The sequence below is a fragment of the Salvelinus fontinalis genome, chromosome 18 (genome assembly GCF_029448725.1).
Source record: "Salvelinus fontinalis isolate EN_2023a chromosome 18, ASM2944872v1, whole genome shotgun sequence".
Classification (NCBI taxonomy): Eukaryota; Metazoa; Chordata; class Actinopteri; order Salmoniformes; family Salmonidae; genus Salvelinus; species Salvelinus fontinalis.
This window is the reverse complement of record NC_074682.1, coordinates 12,614,868-12,631,607: the sequence shown is the minus strand read 5'-3', so window position 1 is coordinate 12,631,607 and position 16,740 is coordinate 12,614,868. Positions and strand designations below refer to the sequence as shown.

The following is a 16,740-nucleotide window of genomic DNA, read 5'->3' as shown; positions in this document are numbered from 1 at the left end:
GTAAAAGTTAGAAGAGAGAGGAAGAGGAAGTGAAGAGCAACCTCTGGGGAAGTCACCAAAGTCTTCTGGAAGAAGCCCTCTACAGAGAAGCTGTTTACTGGGTCCTTGCCCCCCACCTTATGGGGGGCCGAGCGTTACCCACCAGGAGAGGTGTGGAGGGGGAAGAGAGAGGGAGGAGAACAGCTATTAGATGAGCCCCAACTGTATGGTTCTTTGTCACAGCATACTGTCCAACTTTTGGTAATTTCATGCAAAAGGGGAAAAGGAAAGTGAAGGATAGAAAGGGGGAAGAAATACTGATTCAATGGGCTAGGGAGACAAGGGATTTTCCAAAAACACTGTACGACTCTCCTGAATCAAAGTCCTAGCTGAAATCTAAGAGCCAATCAAGATGAATCTTGAATCAAACAACGAGACATGGGCCTAGTTAGCTTCCACCTGCACATTGCGGCTCCCAAATCCACATAACCAACCGAGGAGGTATTTGCAATGCAAAAATAACATTTGCAACTACTTTAAAGGCTTTATGATTTCCTCTGAATCTCTCCGAGTTGGACTCCTCCAGGATAGCGAGATTTCTTAGGCCATATTCAATCAGGACAATAGCGTCGCTCCCCCAGATCTATGTAGGTACAAGACAGATGGCGTTTTCATGCCCTCGAGGATATCTGATGATAATCTCTATGGCTATAATCTGATTGTTCTCAAAGAGCAGATATGAACGTGTCGGTGGACTACATAAATATCTGGAAACAGACTGCATTGACAGAGCCACACTAGAGAGTACTATCATATTACTGTATCTTAACAGTACAATCACAATGTGAAAGTGATCAAAGCGGCAGGGGCTTTTGCGTTCTGACACAAAGGGAAGATTTTTAACTGTCAGGCAATCAAGGTGGGTAGACGTTCGAGATGGTTGTTCCTCTAGGGCCTCATATTCAGTAAATCTCCAGATTTTGCACATCTTCTCTGCAAGTTATTGCAGAATCACTTTTCTAGCATCTCTAAATAAACTGGGATTTTGCTACAAACGAAGATTCGTCGTCAATAAAGCGGTGAATTGGGAGCTTCAACAATGTGCGGGCCTTCTTGTTCTTTACTAGTGTTCTTTGTTAGCCCAGCACCTATGTTTTTAAGGATGTGCATATGACCACAAACACCCACCTTTAATGATAAACGCAGGACATGATTTCAGTTTTTTCAAATTCAATGTGTTCTTATGATGTAGACTGAACAAAAATATAAATACAACATGTAAAGTGTTGGTCCCATGTTTCATGAGCTTAAATAAAAGATCCCAGAAATGTTCCATACAGACAAAAAGCTTATTTCTCTCAAATGTTGTGCACAAATCTGTTTACATCCCTGTTAGTGAGCATTTCTCCTTTGCCAAGATAATCCATCCACCTGACAGGTGTGGCATATCAAGAAAATGATTACCACCATGATCATTACACATGTGCACCTTGTGCTGGGGACAATAAAACACCACTCTAAAATATGCAGTTTTGACACACAACACCATGCCACAGATTCCGCAAGTTTTGAGGGAGCGTGCAATTGACATGCTGACTGCAGGAATGTCCACCAGAGCTGTTGCCAGAGAATTGAATGTTCATTTCTCTACTATAACGTTGTTTGAGAGAATTTGGCAGTAACCGGCCTGACAACCACGGACTAAGTGTAACCACGCCAGCCCAGGACCTCCACATCCGGCTTCTTTTGTGGGGAAAAACAAATTCTGATTCACCGATTGGGGAGCCAGGCCCAGTCAACCTTAGGGCCAAATGAATTTATTTCAATTGACTGATTTCCTTATATGAACTGTAACTCAGTATAAATAAATCAAATTGTTGCATGTTGCGTTTATATTTTTGTTCCGTATATTTTAGCAGTACCATCACACTATCCAATGGACTGGGTCTGAGTCTGCAGCAATATCTACAGTTTAAGTCGGAAGTTCACATACACTTAGGTTGGAGTCTTTAAAACTAATTTTTCAACCACCCCACAAATGTATTGTTAACAAACTATAGTTTTGGCAAGTCAGTTAGGACATCTATTTTGTGCATGACACAAGTACTTTTTCCATCAATTCTTTACAGACAGATTATTTCACTTATCATTCACTGCATCACAATTCCAGTGGGTCAGAAGTTTACATACACTAAGTTGACTGTGCCTTTAAACAGCTTGGAAAATTCCAGAAAATTATGTCATGGCTTTAGAAGCTTCTGATAGGCTAATTGACATCATTTGAGTCAATTGGAGGTGTACCTGTGGATGTATTTCAAGGTCTTCCTTCAAACTCAGTGCCTCTTTGCTTGACATCATGGGAAAATCTAAAGAAATCAGCCAAGACCTCAGAAAAAAAATTGTAGAACACAAGTCTGATTCAACCTTGGGAGCAATTTCCAAATGCCTGAAGTTACCACGTTCATCTGTACAAACAATAGTACGCAAGTATAAACATGGGACCACACAGCCAATAAACCGTTCAGGAAGGAGACACGTTCTTTCTCCTAGAGATGAACGTACTTTGGTGCGAAAAGTGAAAATCAATCCCAGAACAACAGCAAGGGACCTTGTGAAGATGCTGGAGGAAACAGGTACAAAAGTATCTATATCCACAGTAAAACAAGTCCTATATTGACATAACCTGAAAGGCAACTCAACAAGGAAGAAGCCACTGCTCCAAAACCGCCATAAAAAAGACAGACTATGGTTTGCAACTGCACATGGGGACAAAGATCGTACTTTTTGGAGAAATGTCCTCTGGTCTGATGAAACAAAAATAGAACTGTTTGGCCATAATGACCATCGTTATGTTTGGTTGGAAAAAGGGGGACGCTTGCAAGCCGAAGAACACCATCCCAACAGTGAAGCACGGGGGTGGCAGTATCATGTTGTGGGGGTGCTTTGCTGCAGGAGGGACTGGTGCACTTCACAAAATAGATGGCATCATGAGGCAGGAAAATTATGTGGATATATTGAAGCAACATATCAAGACATCAGTCAGGAAATTAAAGTTTGGTCGCAAATGGGTCTTCCAAATGGACAATGACACCAAGCATACTTCCAAAGTTGTGGCCAAATGGCTTAAGGACACAAAGTCAAGGTATTGGAGTGGCCATCACAAAGCCCTGACCTCAATCCTATAGAAAATGTGTGGGCAGAACTGAAAATGCATGTTCGAGCATGGAGGCCTACTAACCTGACTCAGTTACACTGTCAGGAGGAATGGCACAAAATTCACCCAATTTATTGTGGGAAGCTCGTGGAAGGCTACCCGAAACATTTGACCCAAGTTAAACAATTTAAAGGCAATGCTACCAAATACTAATTGAGTGTATGTAAACTTCTGACCTACTGGGAATGTGATGAAAGAAATAAAAGCTGAAATAAATAATTCTCTCTACTATTATTCTGGCAATTCACATTCTTAAAATAAAGTGGTGATCCCAACTGACCTAAAACTATAATTTTTACTAGGATTAAATGTCAGGAATTGTGAAAAACTGAGTTTAAATGTATATGGCTGAGGTTTATGTAAACTTCCGACTTCAACTGTATCTACAATAAATAACCACATACAACACCTTGAAGAATTATTATTGTCCTTAAAACCTGTCTAGGATCAGCGTGCCGCTAGCGGCACTCCCCCCCCCCCCCCACTGAAAAACCAGTGCCGCGAAATTCAAAAAAAATATTTTTTTAAAATATTTAACTTTCACACATTAAAGTCCAATACAGCTAATGAAAGACACAGATCTTATGAATCCAGTCAACATTTCCGATTTTTAAAATGTTTTACAGGGAAGACACAATATGTAAAGATGTACATCTATTACCTAAAAACACATTAGCATATTCCACCATCTTTTATTTGTCCACCAACACCAGTAGCCATCACCAATTCGGCTAAACTAAGATATTTATAGCCTCTAACCAACAAAAAAACTCATTAGATGACAGTCTGATAACATATTTATGGTATGGGATAGGTTTTGTTAGAAAAAAGTGCATATTTCAGGTAGATGGCATAGTTTACAATTGCACCCACCATCACAAATGGACTAGAATAATTACAATGAGCAACGTGTTTACCTAACTACTAATCATCAAACATTTCGTAAAAATACACAGCATACACGAATCGAAAGACACAGATCCTGTGAATACAGACAATATTTCAGATTTTCTAAGTGTCTTACAGCGAAAACACAATAAATCGTTATATTAGCTTAGCACATAGCAATTAGCAGCCCAGCATTGATTCTAGCCAAAGTGAGCGATAAAAGTCAACATCGCCAAAAGATATTAATTTTTTCACTAACCTTCTCAGAATTCTTCCGATGACACTCCTGTAACATCACATTACAACATGCATATACAGTTTGATCGAAAATGTTTATATTTAGCCACCAAAATCATGGTTAGACAATGTGAAATGTAGACAAGCTGGTAAAGAAAACGTCCTTGCGCCACTTAGACAGTGATCTACTCTTATACATAAATACTCATAAACGTGACTAAAAAATATAGGGTGGACAGGGATTGATAGACAATTTAATTCTTAATACAATTGCGTTATTACATTTTTTAATTTATCCTTACTTTTCAATACAGTTTGCGCCAAGCGAAGCTACGTCAAAAAACATGGCGTCCTAAGCCACTAAAATGTTTCGACAGAAACACGATTTATCATAATAAAAATGTCCTACCTTGAGCTGTTCTTCCATCAGTATCTTGGGCAAAGGATCCTTTCTTGGGAGAAATCGTCTTTTGGTGGAAAGCTGTCCTCTTGCCATGTGGAAATGTCAACTACGTTCGGGATGAACTGAAAAGCGTGACCAACTTTTCACATCGTTGCAAAAATAAATGTCCCAAAATCGCACTAAACGGATATAAATTGCTATAAAACGCTTTAAATTAACTACTTTGTGATGTTTGTAACTCCTATAACGAGTGAAAAGATGACCGGAGAAATATAACAGGCTAAACTAACGCTTGGAACAGGAGAGGGTCGGTGTCTTCCACGCGCGTTACGCAGCAAGAAAAGACTTGCTAGCTAAAGGTTTTTTTCATTTGTAGGGCCTGTGAACGAGCAATCGAGCCCGTTGGAATCGTCATCACGTAAAGGCATCCAGGGGAAGACGTAAGAAGTGTCCGTATAGTCATAGCAACGACAGTGCCCGTTTAAATGACTTCAGAAAAGTGGCCAACGTTTCTCAAATCTGACTCCATGTCAGGGAAATTGCTGTAGAATGGGCTCTGTTCCACTTAGAGACAAAATTTCAACTCCTATAGAAACTATAGACTGTTTTCTATCCAATAATAATAATAATATGCATATTGTACGATCAAGGATTTTGTGGGAAGCCGTTTAAAAAATTAGCCACATTAGCATAAATAGTCTAAACAGCGCCCCCATCCCCAACAGTCATGGTCAAAAAGACAGTTATTGGTTTCACATCAGACTGTAGATTATTCCAAAAGCACACAAACACAAAACCACAGTACTATCTGTTTCCTTATGAATAATAGAGAAAAACGTTCTCCTGTGTTGACCTCCAAGCATACTGGGTTCTAGGAGAGTCAACTGTAAGAGGTGCTACAAAACTAACTGCAAGACTGGAATATCAACACTGTCGGTCATACACAGCCTCTTCGTCAAACGTTAAGGGCCGTTTAAACAGAAGTATTAAAAAGGTGCACAACGCAGAATTCGCTCCACCATTTCCTGGTTGCTAAAATTATAATAGTTCACTTAATTTCAGTTTACGTGACAAAACAAGCAAGTATAGTGTAGAGAACCATTGTACAATCTAAACCACTGTGAAATATATTTTCCATAACCAAAAATATTGTATGTTCAGCTGTTTAAAACCGGTGTACAAAACCGAAAGTACTTGCTTGCACTAAGAATGACAGATCTAGAACTAACGTTTCTATGTGAATTTGGTCGGGGTCGCCCAAAAAGTTACATATTGCAGCTTTAAGGCATTATCAGTGATATATTCATGGAATACAGTCGAGAATTGATACATAGGTTAAAGGTTGTGGATCTCTCAACTTCCACCCGTGCTCCAGTGGACCGCTGGTCCTCACCACCCTTATCCCACACTCACAGCCTTCCTCTCGGGCGTGCCGCCTGGGGACGTTCCTGACAGACGCTTCTCACGGTTCGTCAGCTTGCTGTTGGGCCCCCTCAGAGCTTTCTTCAGCTCATTGATACTGGCCTGGTGCTTCAATAAGACATCCTCCGACTTATCCAAAAACTGTGTTAAATAAAAGGGGATAGATAATGATAATTAGAGAGGATTGGGAGAGAAGGAGAGAGAAATATACATTAGTTTGACATCTACATCAATTACTACTGTAGTAATCACACTGACACTCAAATCAATTGCATTATGACTTGATATGACGAGCGGAACGTGATCTGAAATAATACATCAAAGTGACATTAATATCGCAGGCAGCACACAAGAAAAGACACAATGACTTAAACTAACGAGTCTTAATACTTAGTGATTCAGCACATGCATCAGGTGCATTGTTTGTGGGCTGTTATCGCATTGCTATTCTGTTCAGTAGTCTGTCTATTAATGAACATGGCATTTGGGGTGCTATTAAAACCCACGGAAAGGAAATTATTATCTAACTTTTTGGATTGTTTATTAAGATGAAACAAGCACAACACTAAAACAACTGAATGCCCTAATAAACCGTCTTAGTGTCTAGCTAGCTAGTCTACTGTTGCCTAATATTCATTTTCATTGACTGTATCTGCCTCTCAATTGAAGGCTGACTTAAGTGAATGCTGTTAATTCATATGAAGGCTGGTTGCATCTCCATGCGACAATACGGCCATCACATTAATGCTACAGGCACCTAGAGAGGAAATGGAGCTTCAGTGCACTTTCTCCCCTAGTCCTAGTCATACATTGCAGTGTTCCATGATGTTCAATACTCTGCAAATAGTATCATGAGATTTTGGTAGAGACCACTTGTTCAGTTGAGTGGGTCTCGAAGCACTGGGACAGAACCAGGGTTGAAATCAATTCCATCTGAATTCCAGTCAGTTACCGAACTGATTTTAACTGCTGAAGAAATGCAATGTCCAATTGAATAGACAGGAATAGACCTGGAACAGACTCCAACTCTGGATAGATCATCAGCACAATGAGCTGTACCTCCTTGTGTCGAGGGGTTGTCTCCTGGTCCAACTGAGAGGGCAGAGTTGGGGCAGGAGCAGGGACAGGGACAGGGGCATGTGGAGTGGGGTAAGGGGAGTGGGGGAGGATGCAGAGACAGAGAGGAAGAGCAGAGATGGTGAGTCAAGGAGGTCAGGCAGGCAGACAGACAGGGAGACTGAGCAACCCGGACAGGACACAAGACAGCAGCAGCAGTAGACACAAACACACAACCATGCAGGCTGACTTAAGATGTTCACATTGAATTGCCTGTAAAATCCTTGCAGTTAGGCTCTTGCTCTGATAGTTGAATGATCATTGGGGAACTTTGTCTATTTGATTTGAGTACCACCTCATGCAAAAAAAAAATATACAAAAAATCTACCCCCGAAGCACTATTTAACAACTAAAAACACAGCTGTACCAAAACCGTAGTTCATTCTAGAAGGAAATAAAATATTGCATTACCAGCATAAAAGGAAGGCTTTGCAGCTTCAATGTAATACTTTGGGTGCAAACAAATATAACATGGTGCAGAAGATTACTCACTGTCGGTCAATCACTGCTAGTTTAACAGGAATATGTGGGATTACTAAACAACATGATAGGTTGGCAAAGAACAATCTCACTGACCGACAGACAGACTAACAGAGAGACAGACAGGGCACAAGACACCAAATACCTCCTGTATATTGTCAAGTGGGGACCCTGCATCCTCCTTTTGCCAGCGAGGGTTAAAGAGAGAGAGCAAGTTAGTGAATGACAGGGAGAGAGAGCAAGTTAGTGAATGACAGCAAGAGAGAGCAAGAAAGAACAGCAGCAGGAGAGGTTAAGTTGGCTTGACATTATGAGAGAGACGTGAAGGTTCGATACAACAGTTAGTGGGGATAGTGAGCCATAACGGTTAGCCTATAAGCCACTGAGTGGCAGAGAGGGAGCAGAGTTAGTTCTGACAAATCTTTGGCTTTTTAAACCCCAGCAGGGAACGTCACAGCGACCCGAAAAGTTCCAGCGGTACACTCCTGCACCCTTGCAATCACTACCATCTGCACTGAGACATACAGATCCACTCTGACAAAAACATGATCTCCACACAAGCAGTGTGACTCTCTAAGCTTCCATACAGATGCAGGATCTTAATTAGATCACCCTGTTACAGGAGAACTATCCTGCATTGCAAGTGAGGACAAGTAGGCTGAGCCTGGGTCAACAGATCTGCTTGTGCTTTATACAACTCCTATGTCATGTAGCCTAAGGAATGTTAGAGGAGTTGGCTAAAACATATAGATCTGTCAAACATGCGAGGTTGGGCCATTTACCCTCTGAACCAGATATGACAACCATGGTATCATAAATCATCTACCCTATCAACCCTTCCTCCCATCCGCCTAACAGTACCTTGATCTCCTTCTTCTTGCTGGGGGTGGTGACACCCGCCTCCTCTTGATCCTGGTCTTCCTCAGGATCCCGGTCCTCATCCTGATCCTCCTCATGGTCCTCTTGCTCCTGCTCCAGACTGGGTGGTTCCAGTTCAGTCTCCTGTTCGTCCCCAGAGGGGCTGTGGAGGTGGGGGTGTTCACTGACGCAGCGCCGGGACAGACCATCCTGGTTCTCACACATGGCCGACACTGGCCGGGAGAACTCTGCTGGTTAGACAAAGGCACAGTGGGACTGTTTTTTTTTTTTACAGGGGAACAATCCAGCACTAGATATACACACATAGCAGCATCTAAAAAATATCCCATAGCCACTGATATTTCATAATATAATTCACTTTGCATAATTGTCACTTGTGTGAGTAGCCTGTGAGGAACACAACCATGGTACCTACCTCCATCCAGACTGCGGGACAGCAGGTACCTCTTGCTGGTGGATCGTTCAAAGTGTGGCGCGGGCCGGTCTATAAGGGCACTGGCCTGCCGGGTCTGGGCCTGTGTTCGCCCACTGTAGCGGAACTTCGAGCCCATCACCAGGAAGCCCTTAGGAGGAGGCTCTGGAGACACTAACCTGGAGGTGTTATAGTCCACAGACAGAGAGGAATTCATCATCCCTAATTCTGGAGACATCAACCTGGAGAATCAAGATTCAGGAACATCTTCATTGTCAGATTGCGTGGCATTTTGGTTGCAACGGTATAAAAACAACAAGGGTTAACTTAAAAATACTGGTGAAAGAGAAATTCACCACCCTTGCTTTACAGCAATACAATTAAGAGAAATACCAGATTTAAGTATGAGAGTAATTACTGGATGGAGTAAACGGCTTTGTAAAATGCTGAAAACATTGGACTTGTGTTAGAGCAACAGGACCTGTTTGAAAACATTGCTCTATACAGTGGTTCCTAAACTCGGTCCAGTTTTAAACGTACTCTTCAAAGTTGTAATCGTAGAATGCACAAGGAGCAATTTCAAAATTGGGTAGTGCATCATCAGTTCCTCTTGTCATATCAGTCACAGCTATTTATAACTTGTCAGAAATGTCCAGATCAACTAACCCATGTCAGCAAGTTTTTTTTGCACATAGATTTTCAGACTTTCAGTCCCTCAAATATTACATATCAGACATGGCAAAATGTATAGGATTGCAAGAAAATTTGCTTTAAAACGGCAAACTTTTCCATGCAACCCATGACAAAATGTGTAGTATTGCAGGAAAGAAGAAGAATTTAAACCTGCAAAATTCTCTCCACCAACAAGCGGCTGTGAACAGTATGCATCATGAACAGTGCTTGTGCCCATAGAAAAAGACGTGGCGCATGAGCGTGCGCAGGATGTTCCCAAATGCTGGAAGGGGGGCCCCTAGTGTTTGGGAACCCTTGCTCTATACTTCATTTGTTATTTAACTAGGCAAGTCAGTTAAGAACAAATTCTTATTTACAATGACGTCCTACCGGGGAACAGTCGTTTACCTGCCTTGTTCAGGGACAGAACAACAGATTATTACCTTGTCAGCTCGGGGATTTGAGCCAGCAACCTTTTGTTTACTGGCCCAACGCTCTAACCACTAGGCTCCATAGTTTCTTATTCCCCTTACAGTGAATTTCTCAAAACCTGAGACAGCACAGGCAGAGAAACACCAGAGACACAAGTCGTAATATGAAGACGAAGACACAAAACAGAGAAGGAAACACCTCGAGCCTCAGTGTAGTGCTGGCTGCTGTGGAACAAAAAAGCTGCTGTGGATGATGCCTACAGGGAGAGAGAGCCCTGATCAAAGCTGTGCTCTAATCACTCCTGAGCTTCCCCGGCAGTGGGATAGCAGGTGCTGGAAGCGGCTGGGGAAAAAGCTATAGAGAGATGGGAACACGATTCAAGCGAGTGGTGTTTGGTTATATTTGGCTGCCTAAAGATCAAGAGGACTTAAGGAGAAATGGCTTGCATGGGGTAACGTAACAGAGGTACAAGAGGGCTACAAGTGAGGGGATTTGATACCTGAAGTTGCTCTTACCTGAAGAAGGTGTGGTGCTCGATGCAGACCTTCCATAGCCTCTTAGCCGCCCGGTGGTTGGGAAGCTTGAAGCCAATAGTACTCTCAAACTGCTCGTACTGGTTCGCGAGAGAGAGATAGAGGGAGAGGGAGAGGGGAAGTCCGAAAGGAAGGGAAGGAGGGAAAAGAGAGAGGAGCAGGTGTTTCTTGGGGTTACATTTACTGCATGAATGCATCAACGTTCCATTCCGTATGTGTGTATGAGGAAGAGACTGCAATTTAGTATGACATGATACATTCTTAAAAAACGACTTTGTAATGCATCATCACTTTATTTCCTATTCCAAACTGTCACAATTTGAAGTTCTATGCTTTTCAGATAGATTTGCTGAATCGGCCTGCTTGTCACTCAGGAGATGAAACAAGCTCTAAGCAAACAGACAGTGTGAAACTGTTCACTTCTGTAAACCCACAGACACCTGTTCCAAAGCCAAACGGCTGACAAGCAAGGTTGACACTCCCAAGTATGGACACTAGCAATCTGTTCTCCCTGAAATTCCAGCCCTGTAACCACCAGACAGATTCCTGCGCTGAGCCGAGCTAAGAAACAACCATTTTCAAACAGTGGAGACAAACATGAGGGTAGCATTTCAATTTTCATGACTATATTTATACTTTTCATCCCTCTATCCTGGGTGCTGCTGCAGCTGCACTGGCAGTGTTAAAGGCTCTCTTTATCCTGCTCTTCCACAGGCTCACTGTGGGCCTCTGTCACTTTAGCAACCCTGGCCAGACAGCCTGTCACACTGGGCTGAGCTTCTGAGCTGGGGCTGAGCTCAGTAGGCTGCAGAGGTTGAGGCTGCAGTGCAGTAAGAACTGAATAGAGACTGGGCGAGAAAGGCAGGCTATAGATGTTAAGCCTGTGGAGCAGCAAATTTAGGGGGAACTAAATATTTTCCAGTTCTCTGGTCAGTCGAACTGACCACACATCCGTTTCCTCACAATCTTTAGCTGGACGTATTTCCAGTTATCACAGAAATGATGGGCTGCAAACTGCATAAATGTTAATGTTTCATGTTCATTTTGAAAGGGGCTAAGACTTGATCTACACCCAGAGGAGAACCCTTTGAAGAACCCTTGTTGGTTCCAGGTAGAACCCTTTTAGTTCCAAGTAGAACCGTTTTATGTTCCATGTAGAACCCTTTCTAACTGGAACCTAAAAGGGTTCTCTATGGGGACAGCCAAAGCTTTTTTTCTAAGAATGTACAGAGAAGCCACTAACTTGGTTCAGCTTACCTCTCCAGGCCGGATCTTGATGTAGAAGTTGCTCCTCTTGTAGGAAATCTTAAGGATCTTTGGCCAGGCGAAGCGGTTGATCCTCAGGCGGTCGCGGTAGATCAGGAGCCCGTTGGCACACACGCCCAGCATGATGTCAATCCCTTCTGAATCCTGGAGCCGTCAAAGACCAGCATGGCAGAGGAGAGGAAGATGAAAGGAGAGGAAGAAGAGAGGGAAGGAGAGGAAACATTCAAGTAATAAATAAAGTAACATGTTGGTAAAATAAATAATCCTGCACAGTCACATAGAAACTTACTCACAAAATGTCATATGTAACAGCATACCTTGGCATGATGAAGGTCCACCCCATACATGGATAGCTTCTTAGCATTTTCCAGGAAGTTGATTTCTGCGTCAGCTGGAGTCATACCCCTGAAACCAAAAACAGGAGAACGGGAGAACCAATTGAATACTCAAAATGGTAAGAGTGATGTTTTTAATCCCATGTCTCTCCCGCCACCTTTCTACCATAACTCCTTGGCAAAGAGCCAAGCGCAGGGGCCAGGAAAGGGATGGGGGAGACCCTGAGACTTGGGAAGTATTGAAAGTGTTGGCAAGGCCTCCATGTAGACAGCCATGACAGATGCCAGGGCAATGTGGTGGCATTTGTCAACATATGTATGTATGGTATGTTGTTGGACACTGTCTGCACAAAGGATCATCAGCAGGCTCCAATGGTTCCATATGAATGGGAGATGGAGATGGAACTAAAATGGATTTACTACAAAAATGCAACTGAACTAAACCTAACTGGGCCTAGAGGTTTCTCTGACCATGTGACCTGGCCAGGAAAACCTACTAGACCCTAGTCATGGCCCTATCATTTTCTGGTGGTCAGATTATACTCTTGGACATAACCATAACTCCTACCTGTAGTTACGATGGAGCTCCATGACCCTCTCCTCCAGCTCTCGCGTCTGATTGGGTGCGAAGCGGAAGTCGCTGACGTAGTCGGGGCCATGGTCGTCGGTGTCATAGTCTCCCAGCTCGGCCTGCACGGCGTAGGAACCCAGCAGGGCGTGGGTCACGAAGGAACAGGGCAGACGACCTGACAACATGTCATCTCTCAGCTGCAGACACAGGTAGTACCTGTGAAGGAGAGGGAGACGTTAAAAAAGGCCTGGCCAAAGCTCCAACAAGAATGTTGAGAAGTTAATGCATAACAGTCAGTGGAATTCCAAATGTAGCTAATCCTTCTAAGTAGAGAGGGATTTGGAACTCTTTGACAGCCGTGAAATATGCACTGAAATGATTACAACTGTACAAAGTCTTTCAACACAAACTTTTGTTATTTGACAGCGATATTTTAATGTGCAAACTGACACTAAGTATGAGAGACTGCATGCTGCGAGCATATACAGTGCATTCGGAAAGTATTCAGAACCCTTCACTTTTTCCACATTTTGTTACGTTACAGTCTTATTCTAAAATGGATTAAATAAATGTTTTTCTCAATCTAAACACAATACCCCATTATGACAAAGCGAAAAATGATTTAGAAAAAAATGGAAATACCTTATTTACATAAGTATTCAAACCCTGTGCTATGAGACTCGAGCTCAGGTGCATCCTGTTTCCATTAATCATCCTTGAGATGTTTCTACAACTTGATTGAAGTCCAACTGTGGTAAATTCAATTGATTGGACATGATTTGGAAAGGCACACACCTGTCTATATAAGGTCCCACAGTTGACAGTGCATGTCAGAGCAAAAACCAAGCCATGAAGCCGAAGGAATTGTCCGTTGAGCTCCGAAACAGAATTTTGTTGAGGCACAGATCTGGGGAATGGTACCAAAACATTTCTGCAGCATTGAAGGTCCTGAAGAACACAGTGGCCTCATCATTCTTAAATGGAAGAAGTTTGGAACCACCAAGACTCTTTCTAGAGCTGGCCGCCCGGCCAAACTGAGCAATCGGGGGAGTAGGGCCTTGGTCAGGGAGGTGACCAAGAACCCGATGGTCACTCTAACAGAGTTCCAGAGTTCCTGTGGAGATAGGATAACCTTCCAGAAGGACAGCCATCTCTGCAGCACTCCACCAATAAGGCCTTTATGGTAAAGTGGTCAGATGGAAGCCACTCCTCAGTAAAAGGCACATGACAGTGCACTTGGAATTTGCCAAAAGGCCCCTAAAGGACTCTCAGACCATGAGAAATAAGATTCTTTGGTCTGATGAAACCAAGATTTAATTATTTGGCCTGAATGCCAAGCATCACGTCTGGAGGAAACAAGACACCGCTCATCACCTGGCCAATACCATCCCAACGGTGAAGCATGGTGGTGGCAGCATCATGCTGCGGGATGTTTTTCAGCGGCAGGGACTGGGAGACTAGTCAGGATCGAGGTAAAAATGAACGGAGCAAATTGCAGAGAGATCCTTGCTGAAAACCTGCTCCAAAGCACTCAGGACTTCAGACTGGGGGCGAAGGTTCACCTTCCAACAGGACAAAGACCCAAAGCAAACAGCCAAGACAATGCAGGAGTGGCTTCGGGACAAGTCTCTGAATGTCCTTGAGTGGACCAGCCAGAGTCCGGGCTTGAATCCGATTGAACATCTCTGGGGAGACCTGAAAATAGCTGTGCAGCGACGCTCCCCATCCAACCTGACAGAGCTTGAGAGGATCTGCAGAGAAGAATGGGATAAACTCCCCAAATACAGGTGTGCCAAGCTTGTAGCGTCATACCCAAGAAGACACGAGGCTGTATTCGCTGGCAAAGGTGCTTCAACAAAGCACTGACTAAAGTGTTTGAATACTTATGTAAATGTAATATTTCAGTTTTTATTTTTGCAAAATAAAAATAAAAATGTCTTTGTCATTATGGGGTATTGTGTGTAGATTCATGAGAAAAAACAACAATTGAATCCATTTTAGAATAAGGCTGTAACGTAACAAAATGTGAAAAGGTGAAGGGGTCTGAATACTTTCCGAATGCACTAATATATATATATATATATATATATATATATATATATATATATATATATACTTTATATAGGGCCCTATTAAATCTGTATTATTAGTAGCATGAAACCGTTTTTTCCCAAACTTCATTTTCTGCGTTTTGTTTTTCCAGGTTTCTGTCCCCACCATCATCGCTAACGCCTACACAAAGTGGTTGACACCCGCACTGCACATACACAGACGAAGGGGAATTCTCCAGAAAGTACGGATCACTGATGCATTCTGTTCATGTCTAATGATAAACTAATTAATTACTTTTCAATACGTTTAGTTGATTCCTACTAAGTGCAATAATTTTTGGGGAAATTGTTGAAGATCTGTTTGTTCACACTTTATTTTTGTACATACTCTACAGATGGTCACACCATCAACAAACCACCTGTTGATAAGCAACTGCTTGCTAAGGTTACAGCTAGATTTAGGGCAATGTTTATGCTCCTGAACAGCCTCTACCCCTAAGCCATAAGACTGCTGAACAGTTAATCAAATGGCTACCCATACTATTTGACCCTTTTATGCACGGACTCTCTTGCACTGACTCTATCCATATTCACTGGACTCTACCCACACACTCACACCTTTTTACAATGTCACTGCAACACACACGCTCATGCACACACACATGCATATTGACGCTGATGCTACTCTGTTTATTATCTATCCTCATTGCCTAGTCACTTTTGCCCCTGCCTACATGTACATATTACCTCAAATACCTCGTACCCCTGCACATTGACTCGGTACCGGTACTCCTTGAATATAGCCTTATTATTGTTATTTATTGTGTTACTATTTTATTAGTTGAAAATGTTCTTACTTGTATGTAAGCATTTCACAGTAAAGCCTACATCTGTTGTATTCAGTGACAAATACAGTTTGATTGATGTTAAGAATAAGGGTTAAGGTAAGGGTTAAGTTTAGGGTTGGGATAAGGGTTAAGGTTAGAAGAAGTTCATTGAAATGTTACGGATAGTCTGTAGAGCAACTACAGATGGACTTTCCAAATAGTGCTATCTGGATTCCGTGATTCTGGCTATACTCGACCCTGCTCTTCCTACACTGGTGTCCACAGATGCATCAGATTATGACTTGGGTGGTGTGCTTACGCAAATACATCCAGATGGAACGGAACGGACAGTGGCGTTTGCATCCCGTTCCTTCTCCTCAGCCGAGCGCAAATACACTATAGTAGAAAAGGAACCGCTTACTTGTGTGTGGTCAGTTGAGCCGTAGCGAACGTTCCTGTAGGGTACACCTTTTATCCTACGAACTGATCATCAGGCCTTTTCTACCCTATTGACAGTGGTGTAAAGTACTTAAGTAAAAATACTAAACTAGTTTTGTAGATATCTGTACTTTACTATTTATCTTTTTGACAACTTTTACTTCACTACATTCCTAAAGTAAATACTATACTTTTTGCTCCATACATTTTCCCTGACACCTAAAAGTACTCATTACATTTTGAATAATTAGCAGGACAAGACATTTTTTCCCATTCACACACTTATCAATAGAACATCCCTGGTCATCCCTACTGCCTCTGATCTGCCGGACTCACTAAACACAAATCCTTAATTTGTAAATTATACCTGAGTGATGGAGTGTGCCCCTGGCTATCCTTAAATACATTTTTTTTTTAAACAAGAATAGTGGCATTTGGTTTTCTTAATATAAGGAATTTGAAATGATTTATACTTTTGATATTTAAGCATGTTTTAGCCATTACATTTACTTTTGATACTTAAGTATATTTAAAACCAAATACTTTGAGTTTTACTCAAGTAGTGTTTTACTGGGTGACTTTACA

At 42.2% G+C, this 16,740-nt stretch overlaps 1 protein-coding gene across 10 annotated transcripts in view; it reads right to left on the bottom strand.

Annotated features, from left to right (window-relative positions):
• LOC129815002 (band 4.1-like protein 1) overlaps positions 1-16,740 on the bottom strand; it is a 121,562-nt gene that overhangs the window by 17,623 nt on the left and 87,199 nt on the right. For 5 of the 10 annotated variants that reach the window (XM_055868226.1, XM_055868225.1, XM_055868231.1 and 2 more), the window contains 10 exons: positions 12,837-13,055; positions 12,251-12,338; positions 11,925-12,077; positions 10,650-10,747; positions 9,034-9,209; positions 8,601-8,848; positions 7,885-7,920; positions 7,203-7,235; positions 6,135-6,284; positions 42-116 (listed from right to left, as the gene is read on the bottom strand). In XM_055868226.1, the coding sequence (XP_055724201.1) occupies positions 42-116; positions 6,135-6,284; positions 7,203-7,235; positions 7,885-7,920; positions 8,601-8,848; positions 9,034-9,209; positions 10,650-10,747; positions 11,925-12,077; positions 12,251-12,338; positions 12,837-13,055 (1,276 nt within the window). The remainder of the gene's footprint in view (positions 1-41; positions 117-6,134; positions 6,285-7,202; positions 7,236-7,884; positions 7,921-8,600; positions 8,849-9,033; positions 9,210-10,649; positions 10,748-11,924; positions 12,078-12,250; positions 12,339-12,836; positions 13,056-16,740) is intronic. The other 5 variants (XM_055868227.1, XM_055868228.1, XM_055868234.1 and 2 more) reach the window with 5 other exon arrangements.